Source organism: Fusarium coffeatum (assembly GCF_003316985.1).
Source record: "Fusarium coffeatum strain FIESC_28 chromosome Unknown BRIP53273_contig_42, whole genome shotgun sequence".
NCBI lineage: Eukaryota > Fungi > Ascomycota > Sordariomycetes > Hypocreales > Nectriaceae > Fusarium > Fusarium coffeatum.
In genome coordinates this window covers 13,959-34,741 of record NW_022157839.1, presented here as the reverse complement: position 1 = coordinate 34,741, position 20,783 = coordinate 13,959, and the positions used below count along the sequence as shown (strand labels likewise).

The window sequence follows — 20,783 nt, the reverse complement described above, 5'->3', positions numbered from 1 at the left end:
CAGTAATTCATTACAACGTCAGACTAGATAACCTCCAAACCCAATCTCCTTAGAGCATTTACAGCTTGTACCGGTAGAGAGGGCTGTGTTCGCCCATGTCCTCAAGCTGATCCTCGGTATACTGGCTCCGAATCTCAGTCTCGCTCAGCTTGGCCCTCTTCTTGTTAATCATCACCAAGGCAGACTCGAGCGTGGCAGCCGCCAGAATACCAGCAACGGCAAAGCCCAGAGACGCTCCATACCCAGTGGTGTACTTGGGCTTCTCGCTCTCGATATAGATGTAGCTTCCATAAATACCACCGATCGTACCAGCGCAGGTCAGATATCCGATACTGATGGCTCGCTTCGTGGGGTTGAGGGTGTTGTCGATGTTCCAGGCGCTGACACCGGGAAGAATAGGGTACATGCCTGAACAGGCGAGACAGACTGCAAAGTAACAAACTCCAAGGTTCTCAGTGATGAACTCGGCCTTGGTCATCAAAATAGAGAACGCGACAATGATACAGAGTTGAGGTCCGATGATGAAGGGCATTCTCCACTTGCAGCGGTCGGCAGTTCGAGCGATGAGGTAGGAAGAGATAGCTCCGCACATATAAGGAGGGATAGTCATGAGCTGAGCGTTGCTAGACGAGAAACCCATACCCTTGGTGATAGAAGGCATAGAGAACTTGAGACCGTAGTTGGGAGCAGCGTTGGACCAAGACATGATGGTAAGAAGATAAACCTTCCAGTCCTTGAGGACAGCAAACAGAGCACCCTTGTCGAAAGTCTTCTCGCGGTATTCGCCAGAGTTGGTAACTCTTCGTGAAGCCTGGCGGAGGGTGAGGTATCGCTTCTCTTCGTCGGTAAGCCAGTATGAGAGAGTGGGCGAATCGATGAGGAGGAACCATGTGACGAAGGACATGACGATGGTGAAGATTCCTTCGATGAAGAAGATCCATCTCCAACCGGCCTGGCCGCCGACGCCGTCCATCTTGGCGATCGCGTACGCGAAGAGGCCGGAAAAGGCACCGCCTGTGGCTGCGGATGTGTAGAGGAGGGCGACTCGGGTTTGGGTCTCGTGAGGGAGGTACCATTTCGAGATGATGAGGATAGCACCCGGGAAGAAGCCGGCCCTGAACACTCGGTTAGCAGGATGCAATTAAAACGAGATTGTGGAGCTTACTCGAAAAGACCAAGAAGAATTCGGATAGCGCAGAGCTGACCAAAGTTGTGGATCAGACCAGTGCAGACAACGACGATACCCCAGATGAACATGATAGTAGCCATGTACTGAGAAGGCTTGGCGAATTTGTTGAGAACCATGTTGCTAGGGACCTCGGCGAGAATGTCTAGTCATGTCAGCTTATTCTTTTGCTAGGGCTGAGGTATCAACTTACAAGGGATAAAGTAGATGGAAAGAGCAATGTTATATTGTTCTCCGTTCATCTTGAGATCAGGCAGCATTCCCTCGATCTTTGCATTTCCGATATTCGCTTTGTCGATGTATGTGACGAGGTAGAGAATAGCCAACATAGGCATGAGTCGCCACTGCAAAAGTCAGTACAAACTTGGAAACACTAGAAATTGTACATACATCAATCTTTGCCAAGACCTTCTTCTTTTTCTCCTCAGGGAAGTTGGCCACAAATTCGAGATCTTCAGCAGAGATACCATTGTTGGTAACCATGTCGAGATGAGAAGCCTTAGCCTCAACATCCTTCTCATCCGAGAGCGAGTTGCTGTGAGGAGCCATTGGAACAATCTTGGTGTTGACTTTTGACTCAATGACTTGATTGGAATCAGATCCCTGGATTGAATGAGATGAGAAGATCTGGGGTAGAAGGATCTTTATTTTATGTAGAGCCGCCCGGTCAATGCAATGCGGGGTATGGGGTAACGAATCTGGGGAAGGATCCTCCTGGACCAGGGAAGCTTGTCTTGCACTAGACGAAGGTTTGGAGTCTAGGTCTGGGGCCTCGAGTCATGCTGGTTCTGACCAGTAGGAGAGATGACCGAGATGTGCATCGTTAATCATTCAATCGCGTCGCTGATATTCCCTGGAACAGTTCATGAGATGCATAGGGATAGCATCATGAATTGACGGCGATATGCCCGAGTTGCATCATTAACATAGTTGCGCATGCATGTCATGGTACGATGAATAAAAGTTGCTCATACGGTAATGTGATCCGTGAACACAACTCGTATCCCGGGCCACAACGTGGTCTAGTAGGTTATGCGATGGCCAAGACAAAGAGGTTTAGGGCGACAAGACTCAAATTAATGAACAGAATTAACCAATAGCTTGTAAATATTTCTAGTTAATCTATCTCTTACTTCTCTGCTTCTCAGTTTGAGCAAGGACACCCAGTGTCCTAACAGTCCACTCCTTGGCCTTATCATCCAAACCCTGGTATGGTCTTCTCATCTGCCACGAGCTCTCATTATCCACACCAATATCTTTACCAAAGAAGTACCACGCTCCATATTTCGTGTTGGAGATACCCTTCTTACAGGCCCACTCAGCATGTGCCACCAGACCCTGAAGCTTGTATGCCTCGTCATTCTGTCCGGCCTTCCACAGATCGTACACTCCTGCTGTACTGGCGGGGAAGATGTTACCCATTCCCGTCACGCAACCACTTCCGCCACCAGCAAGGGTGGGTAGAAGATAATCACTACTTCCTCCGTAAACGCCAAATTGCTCGTGGGAGAAGAGCGCTGTTAATCTAGTGACCTTGCCGACGTTTCCGCACGTGAGCTTGACCGCTACGATATTGGGCTCAGCGGCAAGGGTGGCTAGTTGATCAGAGTCCAGATCAATCCCTGATGTGACTGCAGGGAAGTTGTAGATAACGATGGGAATCGGTGAAGCCGCCGCCACCTCCTTGAAGTAGGCGACAATTGCGGAACTAGGTAGTGCCTTGGCCCAGTAACTGGGAGGGAGAAGCAGACCGAACCCAGCGCCCGCCTCGGCTGCGTCTTTGGCGTTTTGGATTGACTCTTGAGTGGACTGTGCTGAAATGCCTGCCACAATGGGGTAGTCTTTCCCACCAACTGCAGCTGCAGCCTGAGCAGCCGTTTTGATGATGGCCTTGCGCTCTTCCCGTGAAAGAAGGACTAGCTCGCCATTGGTTCCCAGGTAGACGAGACCATGCATACCAGCCTTAATGAGGGCTTGACACTGTGTTTGCATTGCTTCATGGTCTACTTGCTGACTGGGGTCGTCTGCCTTGTAGAGGGTGACGACAGGAGTGTAGACTCCCCGAGGGAGGGGGTTTGACTTGGCTTGGATAGTGCTGCGTTCCATTGTGACTTGATGCTTTGGATAGTATGATGATACTAAGATAGTAGACTAACGGTGTTGTTTTATGCTGTGATAGTGATAGTTGATCCCCGCTCTATCTCCAACTTCGTGAGGCGGCCGAAAACCCGGAGATATCTCCGATCGACGGGTCTTGGCCAATAGGAAGGTTGTCCGTGACTCCAGGCCGAGACTCGGTGGCCCCGGAAGGCAAAACGACCTATGGTATGAGAATCTGGGGTCTAATTCAATCTCCGAGATTAGCTATTTTGGACCTCGGTTTAGCTCTATCTATTCTTTTGTATGTTTTGTTTTGTTTTGTTTTGTTGCTTCAAACATTGACCAAAGAGCATTGTGCAATTGGCTATCATGGAAACTTCAATTGAGCCCAGAACAGTGTCGTTGGAAGAGGTGAAGCAGCACAACACTGCAGATGACTGTTGGATTGCTATTCACTCCAAGGTTTGGGATATTACACATTTTATTAATCAGCATCCTGGTGGCCCAGATGGTAAGTGCCCATGATTCGAGAAACGTTTGAAGACTAACCATGATGGACAGTTCTCCTGAACTCGGCTGGTTCTGATGCCACAGAGATCTACAACGATGTTCACGCGCCCGATATCATCGAAGACCTTCCTAGCGACAAATTAATTGGGTTTCTAGAGGCCTCGTCACAACCTGTCCAGCCAGAGCTTAAGACCATCGAAGCTGATCCTGTACCGCCACCAACATCACCAACACAAACGAACGAATTCCCAACACCACAAAAGACAAAAGCAATTCCTCCTCTTGACGCGATTCTTAGCGCTAGAGATTTCGAGGATGCCGCACGAGATGCGCTGTCTGCCAAGACATGGGCATTTTATTCGTCTGCAGCGACAGACCTTATTACACATGGCAAGAATAAAGAATTGGTCCGAAGACTTATGATCAGACCCAGAATCTTGAGGAATGTCACCAATATTGATTTCAAGACCAACATCCTTGGTCTCAATAGCCAAGCACCATTCTTTATCTCCCCAGCTGCTATGGCGCGACTTGCGCACCCTGACGGCGAGCTAGCTCTTAGTCGCGCTGCAGCTAACGAAGGCATCATCCAATGCATCTCCAGCAACGCTTCCTTCTCATTAAAATCCATCGTCAATGCTGCTCCATCTTCACAACCTTTCTTCTTCCAGCTTTACGTCAATTCCGACCACGAAAAGACGGTTGAGCTATTGAAGACAGTCAGTGGACTTGGCGTCAAGGCCATCTTCGTGACAGTCGACGCGCCAGTTCCTGGCAAGCGAGAAGCAGATGAGAGAGCCGCACAGGAGCAAACTGTCAAGTCGGCTATAAGTGGCGGCGAAAGCAGTAAGGACAAGAAGGGAAGTGGCTTCGGACGTCTGATGGCGCAGTATATCGACAAAGCGCTGAATTGGGATGACTTGGGTTGGATTCGTGAGGCCAGTGGTGGTTTGCCGATTGTTTTGAAGGGAGTTCAAACTGCCGAGGACGTTGTCAAGGCCGCTGAGTATGGAGTTGAGGGCGTTCTCTTGAGTAACCACGGTGGACGATCACTTGATGGGTAAGCCATCCTTCAAATAAGTCATGACCCGACTAACAATTCTTTAGCGCACAAGCAAGTATCTTGGTTCTTCTGGAGCTAAGAAAGAACTGCCCATGGATCTTTGACAAGCTCGAAGTCTACATCGATGGCGGTTTCGAGCGTGGCTCCGATATCCTCAAAGCCATCTGCCTCGGAGCTACAGCTGTCGGAATTGGACGTCCCTTCTTATACTCTCTTGTCCACGGCCAGGAGGGTGCTGAGCATCTTTGTCACAGTAAGTTCCTCTCTGTTTTCTCTAGACTATCTTCTAACCATCACCAGTTCTTAAGGACGAGCTTGAGACATCAATGCGTCTATGTGGAATCACTTCACTTAGTGAGGCTAGGCCAAGGTTGGTGAACTCGCTAGATGTGGATCGTCTGGTGGTGCGCGATGACTTGAGCAATTTGAGGGGGCGTTTCGTGTCTAAGCTGTAAGGGAACGTTGTATAGGAGTTTAAAGCGATAGATTCAATCATTCTTCAATAATAAACATGACTCATCTATACCACATTGACTTGGCCATGCAACATTCGAGTATCTCGTACCGCGAAGTCTTTGAACTTCAGATGTGTCACCGTTGAGACCACATATGTCCACGCTCCAATGGTAATACTGGCAGCTTAGTATCGTGAATGGCTACTACATACCAGCGCTAGGATGGGACACGAGCACAGTGGACAGGTCAAAGATATGTACCAATGCAAATGCGCTACTCTCAAATTCTATACACACTACAAACTAGGCTTGGCTAATCTTAGCTTTGAAGGCCTTAACAGCATCTAGCACCGTCCCATCAGCATCTAGACCCAACCCATAACCTCGTGACACATCGAATCTAGCCGGCCAACTGGCCACAATTGCCTCGATAGCAGGATCATTCTTCTCCTCGATCTGTGCCAGGGCTTCTTCCCCACCAACTTCCTTCAACGCGTCAAGGATCTCTTGCACTGTGACAGTAATACCAGGCAGGTTAACGATCCTCGACGATCCGAACTGCTCACCAGGAACATCCTTGATCTTAATCAGGTTCTTGATAACCGTTGCGGGGCTGCAGACCCAAAGTTCCAAGTCCCTGCTAACAGGAAGAATATTCTTCACACCTTGTAGTGACTCGCGAACAATGCCTGATGCAAAGCTTGATGCAGCAGCGGAGGGTGCACCCGGTCTAACGATAACGGTGGGCAGCCTAACGATCCTGCCGTCCAAGTGGCCTCGTCGAGAATAGTCATTGATCAGAAGCTCAACCATCAACTTCTGAATTCCATACGAACTCTTCGGTTGAGGCAAAGTACCAAACTCGGTAACAACGTCCGTCTTGCCATAGATAGCACAGGAGCTGGCGAAGATGACCTTTGTGCCAGGATGTTCAACTCTCAAGATGTCAAGGATTGTGCGCACAGAGTCCACATTGATCTTCAGGCCCAAGTCAAGATTGGCCTCTGCGCCACCGGACATCAGGCCATGGAGGATGTAGACGTGGGTGAAGCGATTGGAGAGGAGAGATTTGACCGATGAGGAGTCTGTGAGGTCTGCTTTCAAGGAAGTGACTCGTGATTCCGCGCCTTTGGGGATGGAAGGAGTGATTATATCGCTCAGGGTGAAGTTGGCGTTAGGGGTTTGTGTGAGCAGGGCGGTTATAAGTTCCTGGCCGATGAAGCCACCACCTCCAGTAATGAGAATGTTGTCTTTTGTTTGTGTCATTATAAATGATTGATAATTAACCTTGATGATGAAAGAGTTGATATGAACTCAAATAATTGTTAAATGATGTGAATGGCTTGTTCCTCTTGTGATATTGGAAGCCGTTGATAGGCCTCACTTTTATGCCAATTATTGGAACGCTTGGTGTTGAGCTTACAGCGGAGCCGATAGCGTCGGAAGCACTACCCATCCACTGTCGGTCCGTTTTTTGGGGCTCCTCTACAGGCGTCCTCGGCCAGTTGGCGCCCGACGGTGATTGTGCCTATTGGTCAATGTATCCACTGTGGGTATGATTCCGGCCATTACACCGAGCATAAGCAGATGCTCACCAGAATAGCAAAGACAAGACACCGAAGTAGTGTAGGGTATTACACTATCAATTAGACAAGAGAGAACAATATTGATTAGTTCTTGTTCAATGAGGATTTTGACAAATTTTGCTTATTAAATAATGACACAGAGAAAAAGGTCTTGGGAAGAAAACTCCAATTAGTGTTGCCACTGGACGCCCAATCGAGAGAGTAGATACGCAACTTTGAATCTGTGGGTGTACCTCGATACCGTGCACAAAGTTAAAATTCGGTTTTCCCAAAACTATTTGCTTTATGGGAATGAATGCAATGATGTAATAAAAATGGTTCAACAAATTGGAATATTTCTCTTGTACGCTACTTATGCCTCTAACCCTGCTTAACCCATCCCTCAACATCATTTATCCTAACGTACTTGATATGCTGTCGGTGCCAAGTATACGCCACGTGTGCTACATCTCCCTCACTAGCCTTCTCGACATAAATACTAGGATAACTCAACTCCCTATTCTCTTGTCCCGAAGAACTATTCGTCCCACAGAAGCCATCGCCATCCTCGAGCACACGCTCATTCCAAGTCAAACCCTCATCCTGCGAGATCGCAAGCGTCAAGGTCTTTCTCGGTGTTCCCCAAATAGCGTCCTTACCAGTTTTGGTAACCTGGTTAGGTCGCTTGTCATCTTCAGGCGTGATATCGTCGTATAGACCTTGACGCTTGAGGGTATCTGCTGATGCATTGGACCTGTTGAAGACTAGGGCTACGTTTCCTGAGGAGAGACGCGCGGCGCAGATTCCGCTGTTGGGGTTGGGGAGGGATGTGGCTTTTGGCTCTTCCCAGTCTATGCCGTTGGTGGATGTTGAACGGTAGACGTTGTCTGCCCATCGACTGCGGTAAAATGCAACCCAATTGGACTGGCCAGGAGTTTGAGGGAGGATGTTCATATGGACAGATCCAACACTGTCTGGTGCTTGCTTCTCTTTCCACGTCGCACCATTGTCTTGGGAGTAAAGAACGCCGGAGATGTCATCACTGCCGATCCATCTATGGCCAGGTTCGGTGCGACAGTAAAAGACTGGCAGAATCCAAGTACCCTCATCATTGACAACAATAGGCTGTCTGATAAAGATACCCGTCACATCCTTGAGTAGACGACTAGCTTCGGACCACGTGCGGCCTTCGTCCGAAGATGTACGCTTCAGGATATAAGCTCCATCTTGGTTGCCAGCATCCTGAGAAGTGTGCAACAACCACAACTCCCCCTTATGCGGTGCTCTGAACAAGACGGGGTTTTGGCAACTTCTGTTCTCATCAGAAGATATCTTTTGAGGTGTACTCCAAGATGAAGCTTCGGGCTCAAGACGAGACAACCAGATGCAAATATCTGGAAGGCCTTCTTGGGAACCGCCAAACCATGTACATAGCACGGTCTTGTCTGGGAGTTGTAGTAGGTTTGAGGCGTGCGACTGAACTGTCGCTGAAGGTAGGGAAATAGTTTGAAGGTTTGGTGCCATGATGATTGCTGTGTGATCTACTGATTACTCCACGGTAGCTGGTCTTTGGTGTTTAAAACATCAACTCCAAGCAATTCCTTCCCCACGATTTCGGCGGAAATGGCTCCGATGAGAAATTCCACTTTAAAAAGGCCATTGGCCAATTGGGAGGATGGCCGATGCCACAATGGCACGGAGAACAGGTTGAACAGAATGCGGGGAAGAGGACATACTCGGTGATATCAGCGGGGGCGGGGACATCAAGATAACTAGAGGAATATTAATACCAATTCTTTGGCTTCGATTGTCTGAAGTTCAACTTAGTAAACAAGTCTTACACAATACTTCAAGATGGACAAAATGGAATATGTCAGGTAAGATACCTACCACCCTACCTGAGAGACTCTTCTAACATCTTAGACTCGGCAACACGGGCCTGAAGATCTCCAAGATCATCTTGGGTTGCATGTCCTTTGGTTCAAGCAAATGGCAAGGCTCACCTTGGGTTCTCGATGAAGAGGATGGTCTGAAGCTTCTCAAGGCCGCTTACGACAACGGCATCAACACTTGGGATACTGCCGACACTTACTCCAACGGTGAATCAGAAGTCATTATTGGCAAGGCTCTCAAGAAGTTCAACATTCCCCGACAGAAGGTTGTTATTCTGTCAAAGATTTACAACCCTGTTATGGACGATGGCACAAGACCTCCCAGTGTCAACGATGGTGCTCTTGTGAATCAGATGGGTCTGAGCAGGAAGCATATCTTCCATGCTGTTGATAAGTGCTTGGAGAGACTTGGAACTGACTACATTGGTATGTGCCTCACTTCCGTCAACTATGACAATTCTAACTACCGCAGACGTCCTCCAAATTCACCGTCTTGACCGTGAAACACCACCCGAGGAGATCATGCGCGCTCTGCACGAAGTTGTTCAATCCGGCAAGGTCCGTTACATCGGTGCCTCATCAATGTACACCTGGGAATTCGCCCGCATGCAATACATCGCCGAGTCCAAGGGCTGGACAAAGTTCACCTCCATGCAACCCTTCTACAACCTCCTCTACCGCGAAGAGGAGCGCGAAATGATCCCCTTCTGTGAAGCCACCGGTGTCGGTGTCATCCCCTGGAGTCCCATCGCCCGAGGTCTTCTCGCCAAGCCCTTGTCTACCACAGAGGAGAACAAATCAATACGTAGTCAGAACGACAAGAAGACTGACACTTGGTTTGCGGATGCCAATCTGGATATCGTGAATCGTGTGGAGAAGGTTGCTAAGGATAAGGGTGTTAGCATGGCACTTGTTTCTACGGCTTGGGTATTGCAGAAGGGGTGCTGGCCCATTTTGGGTTTGAATTCTGAGAAGAGAGTTGTTGAGGCTGTTGATGCTTTGAAGATCAGGTTTACTCCTGAAGAGTTGGAGTATCTCGAGAGCGCATATAAAGCAAGAGGTGTGCAAGGTGGTATGTGAAATAGAATTAGAAATGTTTAAGTACAGATGAATACCAATATTCCAATTTCACTCTGGGTTCGGAAAAATGGCCATTGACTGCATGTATCCATCAACATCCAAGAGAGACGGATCAAATCCAAATATTGGCGATAGACCAAAGTGCGTATCCCAGGTCGCCATCGTAGTACCATCCATAGCAGAGAAGATGTCACTCCCATTGCCATACATATCCATACCATTCCCATTCCCATTCGCATTCTCGGGCAACATTCGGACTGCGTTCTGCGGTGGAATTTTATCAGTCCCTTGGGGAGTAAGTAAACTCGTCACAGTTTCAAGACCACGAATCATGAGATTAGCTAGGTGCCATTTGCCCATTGACAAAGAACGGAAATGACGGATTAACCGCGTGATCTGATCAAGAGCCTGTTCACGTCTAAAGAAGTCTTGACCATATTTATGAGACACTTTGGCTAGGAACATGGCTGCGAATGCTGTCATGGAGAGGAGATATGATGGGATTCCGACGATGCTTGTTGAGAGGTCTGGATCGGTGAGGAGAATGTCGATGATGGCTGATGCTGAAGTAACGGCCATTGAGGCTGTGTCGAGGAAGTGGCCGGGTATTGTATTTGATTGTCCTCGGAAGACATGAGAGTAGAGATAAAGTTGAGCGAGGTGGAAGTGGAAGAGCGCGCCTTTGCGAGGGAAGGCTCCTATTCCGGGATGTCCCTCTGTAATCTGTTAGCCGAGCCCAACTTCAATGTTAGATAACATACCTGGTAGTCTAGCAGTCCATTTCGCAATCCATTGATCCAACTGTCGATGATAATGACCTATTTGACTGAGATAAAGTCTCGGCACTTCCTCGCCCTTGTCAGGACCAAACAACCGTCGGATGTTCCTTAGTATCCCCATAAGCTCTACCTGACTCATGAGCCTCTCATCTTGATCAGTGGCCAAAGGACAGTTCAGAATGCCCTCCCAATCCTGTGTAAGCCAGTCGTCCTGTATAATCGCTGGCCTATCGTACAAAATAGCAAGATGCTGGTCGCAAATGTACAGGATTGACCAAATTCGCGCAGAGTCCATAGCCTCTTCAGATTGGTCCCTTATCGCGAGGTTGTAACTATTATGAATGTTGCATTCTGCTGCACGACGGATTGCATGACCAGACAATGTCCAGGATAGATCGCTCAGCCAGTACGATGCTATGGCGAGAGCTCGGAAGTAATCTCTATCGCCTTGACGTTGAAGCATCGACTTTTCAGTCAGGCGACGCAACTCGGAATTACACACGCCATAGACTTTATCCGCGGCCGGATCATGAAGAGCTGCGATGGTAAGAGTCGCGGCGCATAGTATAGAGGACTTGCGACGAAGTTGATCGAGGGTTTTGTAAGGACATCCGATAGAGTAGATAAACCCATCAAGTCGGTCTTTGTAAACAGCAAAGAGCCGTTCGGCATCAGATAGAGTAATTGCTCCTTGAGAGATGAAGTCGTTGATGACCGCGCCTGAGTTTTCATTCCCACTTCCAGGTGATCGTAGAGCCCTCATTCGAGTCAGGGTGTACAGAGAGTGAATAGGCGCATGTGGTAATCGATCGTCTTCTGGTGTGAGTTTTGGTGAGTTGTCGCATGAAGGGCCGTAATTATCCTCGATTAATTGGCTTGTACCATTTTCCAGTACCTGTGTTCCTGGTGTATCTTTTCTTTTGTTCAGACGCGCGACTTGTAAGGGTGGAAGTTCTGGAAGACCCATTATACTTCTCATTTCCTTTACTGCTGAGTACATCTGATCCAGGTCCGACAGCATGGCTTCAGAGAGTCTAGATCCATGAGCGCGATGGTAGTTATAGAAATGGCCGTGCTTACTCTGTCTTCTCGTCGATGATTGTCTGCAGGTTCTTACTGACTGTGCAGTTGCTGAGCTTCTTTTCTTTACATCTTCGACATGGAGGACCGGCATCGTCCATGTAGCATTTGATCTGAGCGCGTTAGCATTGTCGCGTAGTAGAGTCAGTGGATGATAGTACCTTGTGTTTGCGACATGTCGTGCACGCCCTGATGTGTCTCGAGATATGAGCAACAGGTTGATCGGTATTTGAAGCTATCGCGACCCGTTTAGGATGCTGCTTCTGTTAGTCCTTGTTATACCTCATCTGACTGGAGTTCATGTATACCTCATTTCTATCCGACTCCGACACAGCTATGCTTCCGTTCCGTTTGGACATGTTGGTTTGTTATCACGTTCTCCTGTATGGATCGTCAAAAGTTGCATGTTCAAGTTGCGCAAACCAACGACGCGGGGAATTTAGTCAGCGCGCATTCGCTAAGACAGACAAGGCAAAGATCGATGGCTGGAGAAATGCGGAGGTGGCACGGGATCCATATTAGTCCGGGCGTTCTCTCATCGCGAGTCAGTCTCTATGCAGATGAGTACTCTGCTTGGCTGTGGGGTTCCTAACGGTTTTGCATGTGAAAGAGTGTCGATGCTTCATTTTTGTTGTGAAATAAATTGATGGTGTCTACGTGAACTTGGTTGAAGAACAGTCGAGGTGTTCTGATGGTTGTTGGTACTTCAATGCCAACCCGACTCTCCTCTCGGCGTATGTTCCCCCGGCAGGCACTTTCGCTAAAATACTCCAATTCGGCCTCTAATCCCGACACGCGCTGCTCATAGTCGAGAGAACTTGATCGCGTGAGATACTGTTAACAACCCAAGTAACCTCTCATCTCTGTGACATTGATGATTGCATGCGAACGCCTGCTCACGATAATGTCATATTCTCAACAGCATCGACGTTGGAAGTCCGAGAAACGACCACTAGATGTCGGAATTGGTGCTTCGATCCAACCAATAGGCGGGAAGACCGATGGACTCGGGGCGGTTAAGGGTGTCGGCTAGCAACCCCGTCAAGAAGCGGCTACCCTAAACTGGAGTATCGGAAGACAACTTCAACCTTCATTGCTACCTATAAACATCAACCAATGCTGTTATAGCCAGTGGTCCTACACACTTTAAACAAGCCAATTCAATTCATCAGGCAACATGGTACAAGACGGCGTTATCAACTTGAGCGAGGCTCTCTCAGCGTTACCTCCAGTCCCTGCCTCCCACAAGCAACTCCGCACCCAAACAAAAACCACCATTCAGGACAAATCATCACCAGCTCCTGTGCTAGTTATCCTTGACGACGACCCAACTGGTACCCAAACCTGTCACGATATCACGATTCTCACCGTATGGGATGTCCCAACCATCGTCTCAGCCTTCAAACAAGTCGGAACCGGCAATGGCTTCTTCATCCTCACAAACTCACGCGCTCTCCATCCCCCTCAAGCACGTGATCTTATGCTTGAAATATGCACCAACCTGAAATCGGCCTCTCAAGAAGTTGGTCTTCCGTACGAGATTGTGCTCCGTGGTGATTCTATCCTCAGAGGTCATTTCCCTCTCGAGCCCGAAGCCGTGGAACACGTTAATGGACCTTCTGACGCCTGGATTCTATGTCCTTTCTTTCTTCAAGGTGGACGTTACACCATGAACGACATTCATTACGTTCATGAAGGCAACCATCTGATCCCAGCTGCGGATACACCATTTGCCAAGGATGCTACATTCGGCTATAAGAGTTCCAATCTGCGGGATTATGTTGTGGAAAAGTCTAAGGGCCAAATTCCACAGAGCAATATCGACTCTATTGACCTCGAGACTATTCGGGTTGGAGGACCGGATGCTGTTTTCCAGAAGATTATGCAGCTGCCTAAGCGAAAGAAGACACCTGTCGTGCTGGTCATTAACGCCGCGGCCGATGAGGATATGGATGTAGTCATCACAGCACTGCTAAAGGCTTCTCAACAGGGAAAGAAATTCTTATACCGCACAGGTGCTGCTTTTGTTTCATCACGCCTCGGAATTTCGTCCATACCTCCTCTGTCGGCTTCTCAGTTGGGTCTATCCAAGGACGTCGGTGGTCTGATCATTGCAGGATCATACGTCCCCAAGACCACTGCACAGCTGGACTCTCTGGTTACCAAGTCAGGCGACAAACTAACAACGATTACGCTCAACGTCAAGGAGCTACTCAAGTCCGATGACTCGGCCAAGAAAGACGTCGCAAACGCCATCGAACTGGCATCTGAAAAGATCAAGAATGGCCACGACGTGTTGGTTATGACGAGCAGAGAGCTTATTGTCGGAAAGGATGAGGTGGAGAGCCTGGACATTGGATCAACAATAGCCAAGGCGTTGGTCTCTTTCCTTCAGAACCTGGAGCAGAAGCCGAGATACATTGTTGCCAAGGGAGGTATCACGTCGTCTGATATGGCGACTAAGGGGTTGAGAATGAAGAGGGCTCTCATCGTGGGGCAGGCTGCTCCTGGTGTTCCGATGTGGCGATGCGATGAGCCGGAGTCTAAATGGCCGGGGCTGAATTATGTTGTCTTCCCAGGAAATGTTGGTCATAATGATAGCCTGTACGAAGTTGTTAGGCAGTGGAGGGAGTTTAAGTAGTCAATCACACTGCAAAGGTTTACTTCAATAGTATGAATTGAATAGTCTCGAATACAAAGAAAACAAGGGTATAAAGTCTATGCTACACATTACCGTCCAATGGGACACTACCTCTTGGAAGGCCCCCGAATAATAGCCATCTCTTCATCCTCACCCCGTGAAGAAGTATCATCTCTTTCCGTCGCAAGATCAAACGTCTTATGCACGCAGATTCCTCCATCAAGATGCTCAACCCTATCAACATCATCCAATGGTATACAGTCTGACCCTGTGATATCCTTCGGTGTCAAGGATGAGCCGACGCCCCGTCGATTGGCAGAGGTACTGTAATCTGTAGGATCAGATCGTCCACTTCGTGAGGTTTTGTACTTCTTGATGCTTCGCGACAATAGGCCTTTGAGGGCTGGCAGACACCCGACAACGAGGGCAGTGGCGGTTTCGACAGCACCCCAGATTGCTAGGCCCACGATGTCGACTTGTTGTTTGACGATGACTTGGGACATACGGATAACGGCGACGGCGATGATGATGACACCTAGGGAGAAAACGATGCCGAGACCGATCTTCTTCTTTCTGTCAAGTTGGAGGGAGGGTAGGACGGCGATCGGGAGGGCCATGATCATGAGATCGCTGGCGATGTCGACAGTGGTGGAGAAGATGATATTGAAGGTCTGTCGCCAGTTTTCTTTATCGGAGTCACAGGTGCCTACCAACAGATATTAGTCATAGTCACGATAGGAGAGTGTTCAATTGAGAGCACTTACCATGGAAGTAATCGGACGGAGGGTCGCATGTAAGTGCGCTGCAAACGACGCAGACAATAAGGGCCGAAGCCGTAAAGAAACAAACGAAGTACCACAGTCTTCGAATGACAGTAAAGGGCTTGACAAGACGATAAAAGATGGCCAGGAAACTCGCTTTGACAGACCAAAGAATAACCCAAAACATCTTGATGATGGGAAACTGCCACTTGGTCAACTCGTACCGCTGCTTCACCATCTCCTCCGGATCGAACGCTATGCGACCGGCTTGGAGGTACGTCATGTACCACATCGCATGCATCTGCTCTGTTTGTACGATAGCCATGGTCAAGGCACATAGCCAAGCCCAGATAATCCAGCAATCATCCGCCAAGAACCGACGGTTCTGGTGCCATCGGACGAAAAGACGTAGTGACACAAAGAGGGTAGCGATGGCGAAGCATACCCAGATGATAACGACGAGCCCATATCGATCAACGTTTTTGGCTGCTCCAAACAGCGGAGCGTTGGGGTCTGGTTGTGGTGCAGACATGATGGCGGTGAGACGTGAGCCCGGGGAACCTGGCGAAATGGCTTTGGATCATGCAGCACTGGGAGCACCCAGGCTTCATATAACAGCAGACATATGCAAGATAAATCATATCAACCGTTATTAAAAGAAAAGGAAGGCTCCATTGTGAAAAGCAAAGCGTCAGTGCGAAACTTCGAGTGCAGCACCAATCGCATGATGGAACAACGAACAAAGAAACGAGGACAGCATGAGTGGCAACTGGTCAGTTTCCACTTTGAACAGCTCAGTGGCTGATATCTACAGTGATGCAATTTCTATTGACGTCCAACAATAGGAGAAACATTACATGGGGCCGCGGATGGTATCAAGCATATCCATGTATATGCAGAGAAGAAATCAGTTTTCAGCTCTGAGAGGGTCAAGATTAACAACTGCAGACAAGAGGCAAACCAATGCTAGCACGCAAACAAAGAGACTGGGGCAAACAAAAGTGACAACTGAGGGAGTCGTTACATGGCGTCGTTTTTTTGCTTTTTCCAGATTTGTACCAGGGTTATCCACGAATAAGGACACAGCATGTGCCACTGCAGATCTTATCAATTTTGGATTGGACAAGCCATTCAAGACTAACCGTTACCTGTAGCCAACGGGTACAGCTCATATTTTGGATGTAAAGGATTTAATGGATGTAAGAGCTAACTTTGTTCCCCGGCGGGTCTTTGCCCAAGTCGGGAAGTCTAGCTCCGGGCCGAAAGGATAGTGACGATCTGGACTCTATTGTATCATGAAGATGGCTAGTCTTGCCTGCCGTCTGTAGCATGTCGGGATATTTCTTGGCGTAGATAACCGGACGACATCATGTTTCACGTTAAATTGAGGTCAATCGCAGAGTTCAAATGCATTGAGTATTGATTGCCACCTTAAATCGAAGCAAACAACTCTTCGGATATAAGAGGCTTGCGGCTGATCTTCAGGTCAGCTGTCGATAAAGGCGATGGCGCTATCCGGATCAGGTCGACAATAGAACCAACAAGCATCACCAACTCGATCTTACAAGGCAAACAACTGCTGGCCTTCAATTCATGGCCTGATTATGAAGCAAACAAAAACTTTTTAATAACATGTCACATTCCTCATGAACTGGCGACGTTTTTAATTTGTAGAGAAGCAGAGAAGAGACCCAAGGTTACATCTGATATGGAGTCTCTGACCGTTGACGCAGGGGCAAATACCCATGTCTTGCAGGAAAGAAAAGATGAATTCCTTGTCTAGCGAATTCCGGTGAACAAGGTCTCTGTATTTTCTGCCACCAACAGTAGATGAGATGAGATTCCCGATGCATTGATGACCTGCCTCAATGTCTCTAGCTACTGCAAGATCAAGTCTAGTTCTTATGCTCGGAATCCGTCTTGGTTGCACAATGTCGCCCCCACGAGAAATGTTACTCGTATAAATTAAAATATCAAGAGGCCACCCACTTAGCTGCATCCCTCTCTATCCAAAACGTACTCCTTCTTTTCTTTTTCTCGCGGCAGAAGCAACTACGCAACTTCATTCGTCGCTTGACAAGATGCACCTCGGCACGCTTTTCCCTTTTCTTGCTCTTCTTCCTGCCGGGAGTCTGGCCAAGGAATCGTCAAAGCGCGACTCCTCCTGTAAATGCGTATGTTTGATGTCTTCTCATTCTGATCGTCATTTTTCACTTTAAAGTGTCACTTTTCACGTTTTGTATTCTGACTCGCCTTTAGATACCCGGGCAGAAATGCTGGCCTTCCGTTTCAGATTGGAAGGCTTTTGATAAGCAGGTTGATGGTCATCTCATCAAAACCGAGCCTATCGCTCAACCGTGTTACCCTGGTCCTGCCGAGGACTTGGAGCAATGCGCGTATGTGACCAAGATGTGGTCGGATCAGGACTTTCAATCCTCGGATCCGATCGGAAGACCTTATCCATACAATATCACGTGTGCTCCGGTTGACTACGACGCTGGACAAGAGGCAACCACATGTACTCTTGGATCATCGCCTGTTTACGCGATTAACGCCACTACGCGAGATCAGATTAAGAGTACTCTCAAGTACGCCAAGTCCAAGAACTTGAGACTTGTTGTTACTGGTACAGGTCACGACCTTCTCGGCCGCTCTGACGGTTTCGGCGGTCTTGAGCTTTGGCTGCATCAGTTCAAGAATGCCATCAACTTCCAGAAGACTTTCAAAGCTAAGAACAGCTGCAAAAAGTCTGGCTGGAAGGGAAGTTCTGTCAAGATCGACGGTAATTACCAGTGGCGTGACGTCTACAAAGTAGCCCGAGCCAACAATGTCATCGTTGTCGGTGGCGGTTCTATCACTCCTGGAGCTATCGGTGGTTGGGCATCAGGAGGTGGTCATGGTCCAGCTACAAGAAACTACGGTCTCGGAGCTGACCAAATCCTTGAGGCGGAAGTTATGCTGGCTGATGGTAAAGTCATTACCGTCAACCATTGCGAAAACTCCGACCTCTTCCGTGCCATGCGCGGTGGTGGACCAGGTTACGCCATTACCCTGAGCAGCACCGTCAAAGCTCATCCCAATGTCAAAACAGTCACAGCTCATCACTTCCAAGTAGCTCCTTTGGAAAAGACTGAGAAGAACGCTGATCTTCTCGACGCAGTGTCGGTTCTTCTGCAGCAACTTCCCGATCTCAACGATGCTGGCTTTTCTGGGTATGGATACTGGTTCCGTAACTTTCCCACTGTCTTTGTCGGAAATGCCACTTCTGGATACACACATGGTTTCTGGACGATCGGAAAGACCCGCAAGGAGGCTGAGGCTGGTTGGGCTCCTGTGCGCAAGGCCCTGGCCAAGTACAAGGACAAGCTCTACATGAACGAGAGCTGGGCGACTTACTCTGATTACTGGTCGTTCTACGATGCCGAGTCGGGATTATATGACCCTACTGGTGACACTTCAATTCTCACCTCAAGACTCATTGATCGCGAGAGTGTTGAGAAATATGACAACGTCCGAGATGCCGTTGAAGTCATGAGCGGCAAGCCCGACGGCTTCGACGCCAACGTGATTCTCTTCGTTTCAGGCGGCCAAGTCTTTCAGGATGCTGCCGACAAATCTAGTGGTCTTCACCCGGCGTGGAGAAAGTCGTCCTACGTCATCGTGTCCAGCACCAGTATCTCCAAGACTGCATCTCCCGCTGAACGCAAGGCGGCCAACGACGCAGTTACTTTCACCAAGGGTGCTGCGGCTAAGAAGCTCGCTCCCAACACTGGCGGTTATATGAATGAGGGTGACCGTAATGATCCTGACTACAAGAAGTCTTTTTACGGGAGTATGTATGACAAGCATTTGAATGCGAAGAACAAGTATGATCCTTCGCATTTATTTTACTGTCCCACCTGTGTTGGGTCGGAGGATTGGGTGGAGAGATCAAATGGAGCGCTGTGCAAGGCGTAAGAGACAAAGTAGTTATTAGACTAATAATTTATGTAGTACACGATAAAATAATACACGTTTTAAGGAATAAGTCTTCTAAGCTTTGTCTCTGGCGGATCCCAAACAATGTCCTTGATAGATAACCTTGGTCTAGCTGGAACCTTTATCATCTTACCTTGTGGCGATTGTATCTCCATATCCTCTTCGTTTTTGAACAAGAGCATAGATCGTAAAGGCTTTCGCTCTCTAACATAGGAATAAGCTTCAAGGCCGATCGCTTCCTCTGCACGAGTACTGACCGCTTCATAAAGCAGTTTGGCATCCTCAATCCTACCAGCATGAAAAAGCCCAACCCCCAAACTCGCTACTCCCAGAGGGTCTCCTGTACCATATGGAGTAAAAGCATTGCCAACATTGTTCACAGACAGACAGGCATTGAGTCCGTACTCTTGGATCATCTTGGGTACATTCAGAGTACCACATTGACGATCAAGTGGTCTCGGCTGCTCTTCAACACGGTCGGAAGCTGGCCTGCCCATCATGAACACATCGCTGGTAGGCAGTCCGACAAAGTAGATTGGCAATTCTGTTTCTCGGATCCTACGGGAGAGCGCCGCGAATTGTTCATTGGAAGCCAGTGTTAATCTTGTCGCGTGTCCAAGAACGACAGTTTTGGTGTCGGTATGTGTAGGCCAGTCGCTTTCAACAAGTTGATCGATGATGTAGTTGAAGTATTCCATAACGTCGCCCTCTTGATTTAAGTTGAACTCGATATGAAAGTCCAGATGCAAACCGTATTTTCGGGCCATCTGAATCGCCCACCGAATGTTTTTCTTGGACATTTCTTTATTCTCTTCCACATAAGGCGTTGTTCCAAGAACCTCGATCTCGCTATAAGGCTCATCCAGAGCTTTCTGTAGAACTTTTCGATTTTCATCGCCATGCTCAGTCGAAAAGATGGGATCCTGTGCAAAAGCACAAATCTGCAGATCAACGAACCCTTCAAATTCCTTGCTCAGATCGACTGCTGTCTTGAGAGTTTGCAGCTTCGTGACATGGTCAATCTCGGCGAAGGCTCTCAAGCTTGAGACACCTTGAGTGTAGCTTGTGGCCAAGAGTTGGGATCCTCGAAGGTACAAATCTTCTGGGGTGTAGCGTTTCTTTGCTTCAGCTGTGTTGGATAGAGCTTCGGCGAAACTGCCTGTTTTTGGGACGAGATCCGAGTAGTCTGGATGAGATTCCGAGGAGGAGTGGTTACATGTTAGGAGGTATGGTTTATCGAGATGGATATGAGGATGACAGAGAGAGGGGAGCAGAATGCTAGGGTTTGGCGATACATCGGTGGACGGCTTCATGGATGATACCTTTCCACCATCTACTTGTATATCCCATTGTTTCGATTCGTCCTGCAAAGGCAGAATTACATTATTGAGGATCATGTTGGCCGAATTGAACCAGGATCAAGATTTGGCAGGTCACAAAGTGCTCAAGCTGATAGACGCTGTCATCGACTGCCTATTCGGAGCCATTGGCCAATAACCATCCGGGACATCCGACGGAAGATCATTGACCCGCTGTAGACCTACGTCAATGTCTCGATCATGATCTTTGACTGAACATCGAATATTCCCAATAATTCTCTCATGCACCTCCATCTCGTTTGCACTGTAATGGAGATACAACGATACCTTTCCCCTCATCAATTGATCGTTCTCATTCGCGCGCCTCGGAACGA

General features: G+C 48.4%; 10 protein-coding genes across 10 annotated transcripts; 4 read left to right on the top strand and 6 right to left on the bottom strand.

The window, feature by feature from the left end:
• Positions 1–58: 58 nt before the first annotated feature.
• On the bottom strand, positions 59–3,292 carry FIESC28_01886 (uncharacterized protein; the record flags this gene model as incomplete). The annotated part of the gene is made up of 5 exons (XM_031156036.1): positions 59–1,115; positions 1,166–1,331; positions 1,380–1,530; positions 1,577–1,770; positions 2,320–3,292. The coding sequence occupies 5 exons, from the start codon at positions 3,290–3,292 to the stop codon at positions 59–61; spliced, it is 2,541 nt and encodes an 846-aa protein (XP_031019868.1).
• A 363-nt stretch (positions 3,293–3,655) lies between these two features.
• On the top strand, positions 3,656–5,314 carry FIESC28_01885 (uncharacterized protein; the record flags this gene model as incomplete). Its single annotated transcript, XM_031156035.1, has 4 exons — positions 3,656–3,797; positions 3,848–4,856; positions 4,904–5,112; positions 5,160–5,314. The coding sequence occupies 4 exons, from the start codon at positions 3,656–3,658 to the stop codon at positions 5,312–5,314; spliced, it is 1,515 nt and encodes a 504-aa protein (XP_031019867.1).
• A 303-nt stretch (positions 5,315–5,617) lies between these two features.
• Positions 5,618–6,580, bottom strand: FIESC28_01884 (uncharacterized protein; the record flags this gene model as incomplete). The annotated part of the gene is made up of 1 exon (XM_031156034.1): positions 5,618–6,580. One exon carries the CDS (start codon positions 6,578–6,580, stop codon positions 5,618–5,620), a length of 963 nt encoding a protein of 320 aa, XP_031019866.1.
• A 680-nt stretch (positions 6,581–7,260) lies between these two features.
• Positions 7,261–8,403, bottom strand: FIESC28_01883 (uncharacterized protein; the record flags this gene model as incomplete). The annotated part of the gene is made up of 1 exon (XM_031156033.1): positions 7,261–8,403. The coding sequence occupies one exon, from the start codon at positions 8,401–8,403 to the stop codon at positions 7,261–7,263; it is 1,143 nt and encodes a 380-aa protein (XP_031019865.1).
• Positions 8,404–8,733: 330 nt separating this feature from the next.
• On the top strand, positions 8,734–9,851 carry FIESC28_01882 (uncharacterized protein; the record flags this gene model as incomplete). The annotated part of the gene is made up of 3 exons (XM_031156032.1): positions 8,734–8,756; positions 8,803–9,197; positions 9,244–9,851. 3 exons carry the CDS (start codon positions 8,734–8,736, stop codon positions 9,849–9,851), a joined length of 1,026 nt encoding a protein of 341 aa, XP_031019864.1.
• Positions 9,852–9,899: 48 nt separating this feature from the next.
• Positions 9,900–12,069, bottom strand: FIESC28_01881 (uncharacterized protein; the record flags this gene model as incomplete). Its single annotated transcript, XM_031156031.1, has 4 exons — positions 9,900–10,567; positions 10,613–11,664; positions 11,711–11,823; positions 12,019–12,069. The coding sequence occupies 4 exons, from the start codon at positions 12,067–12,069 to the stop codon at positions 9,900–9,902; spliced, it is 1,884 nt and encodes a 627-aa protein (XP_031019863.1).
• An 818-nt stretch (positions 12,070–12,887) lies between these two features.
• On the top strand, positions 12,888–14,351 carry FIESC28_01880 (uncharacterized protein; the record flags this gene model as incomplete). The annotated part of the gene is made up of 1 exon (XM_031156030.1): positions 12,888–14,351. The coding sequence occupies one exon, from the start codon at positions 12,888–12,890 to the stop codon at positions 14,349–14,351; it is 1,464 nt and encodes a 487-aa protein (XP_031019862.1).
• Positions 14,352–14,458: 107 nt separating this feature from the next.
• FIESC28_01879 (uncharacterized protein) lies at positions 14,459–15,644 on the bottom strand (the record flags this gene model as incomplete). The annotated part of the gene is made up of 2 exons (XM_031156029.1): positions 14,459–15,057; positions 15,116–15,644. The coding sequence occupies 2 exons, from the start codon at positions 15,642–15,644 to the stop codon at positions 14,459–14,461; spliced, it is 1,128 nt and encodes a 375-aa protein (XP_031019861.1).
• Positions 15,645–17,193: 1,549 nt separating this feature from the next.
• FIESC28_01878 (uncharacterized protein) lies at positions 17,194–19,069 on the top strand (the record flags this gene model as incomplete). Its single annotated transcript, XM_031156028.1, has 2 exons — positions 17,194–17,286; positions 17,372–19,069. The coding sequence occupies 2 exons, from the start codon at positions 17,194–17,196 to the stop codon at positions 19,067–19,069; spliced, it is 1,791 nt and encodes a 596-aa protein (XP_031019860.1).
• A 59-nt stretch (positions 19,070–19,128) lies between these two features.
• On the bottom strand, positions 19,129–20,487 carry FIESC28_01877 (uncharacterized protein; the record flags this gene model as incomplete). The annotated part of the gene is made up of 1 exon (XM_031156027.1): positions 19,129–20,487. The coding sequence occupies one exon, from the start codon at positions 20,485–20,487 to the stop codon at positions 19,129–19,131; it is 1,359 nt and encodes a 452-aa protein (XP_031019859.1).
• Between the last annotated feature and the right edge of the window lie 296 nt (positions 20,488–20,783).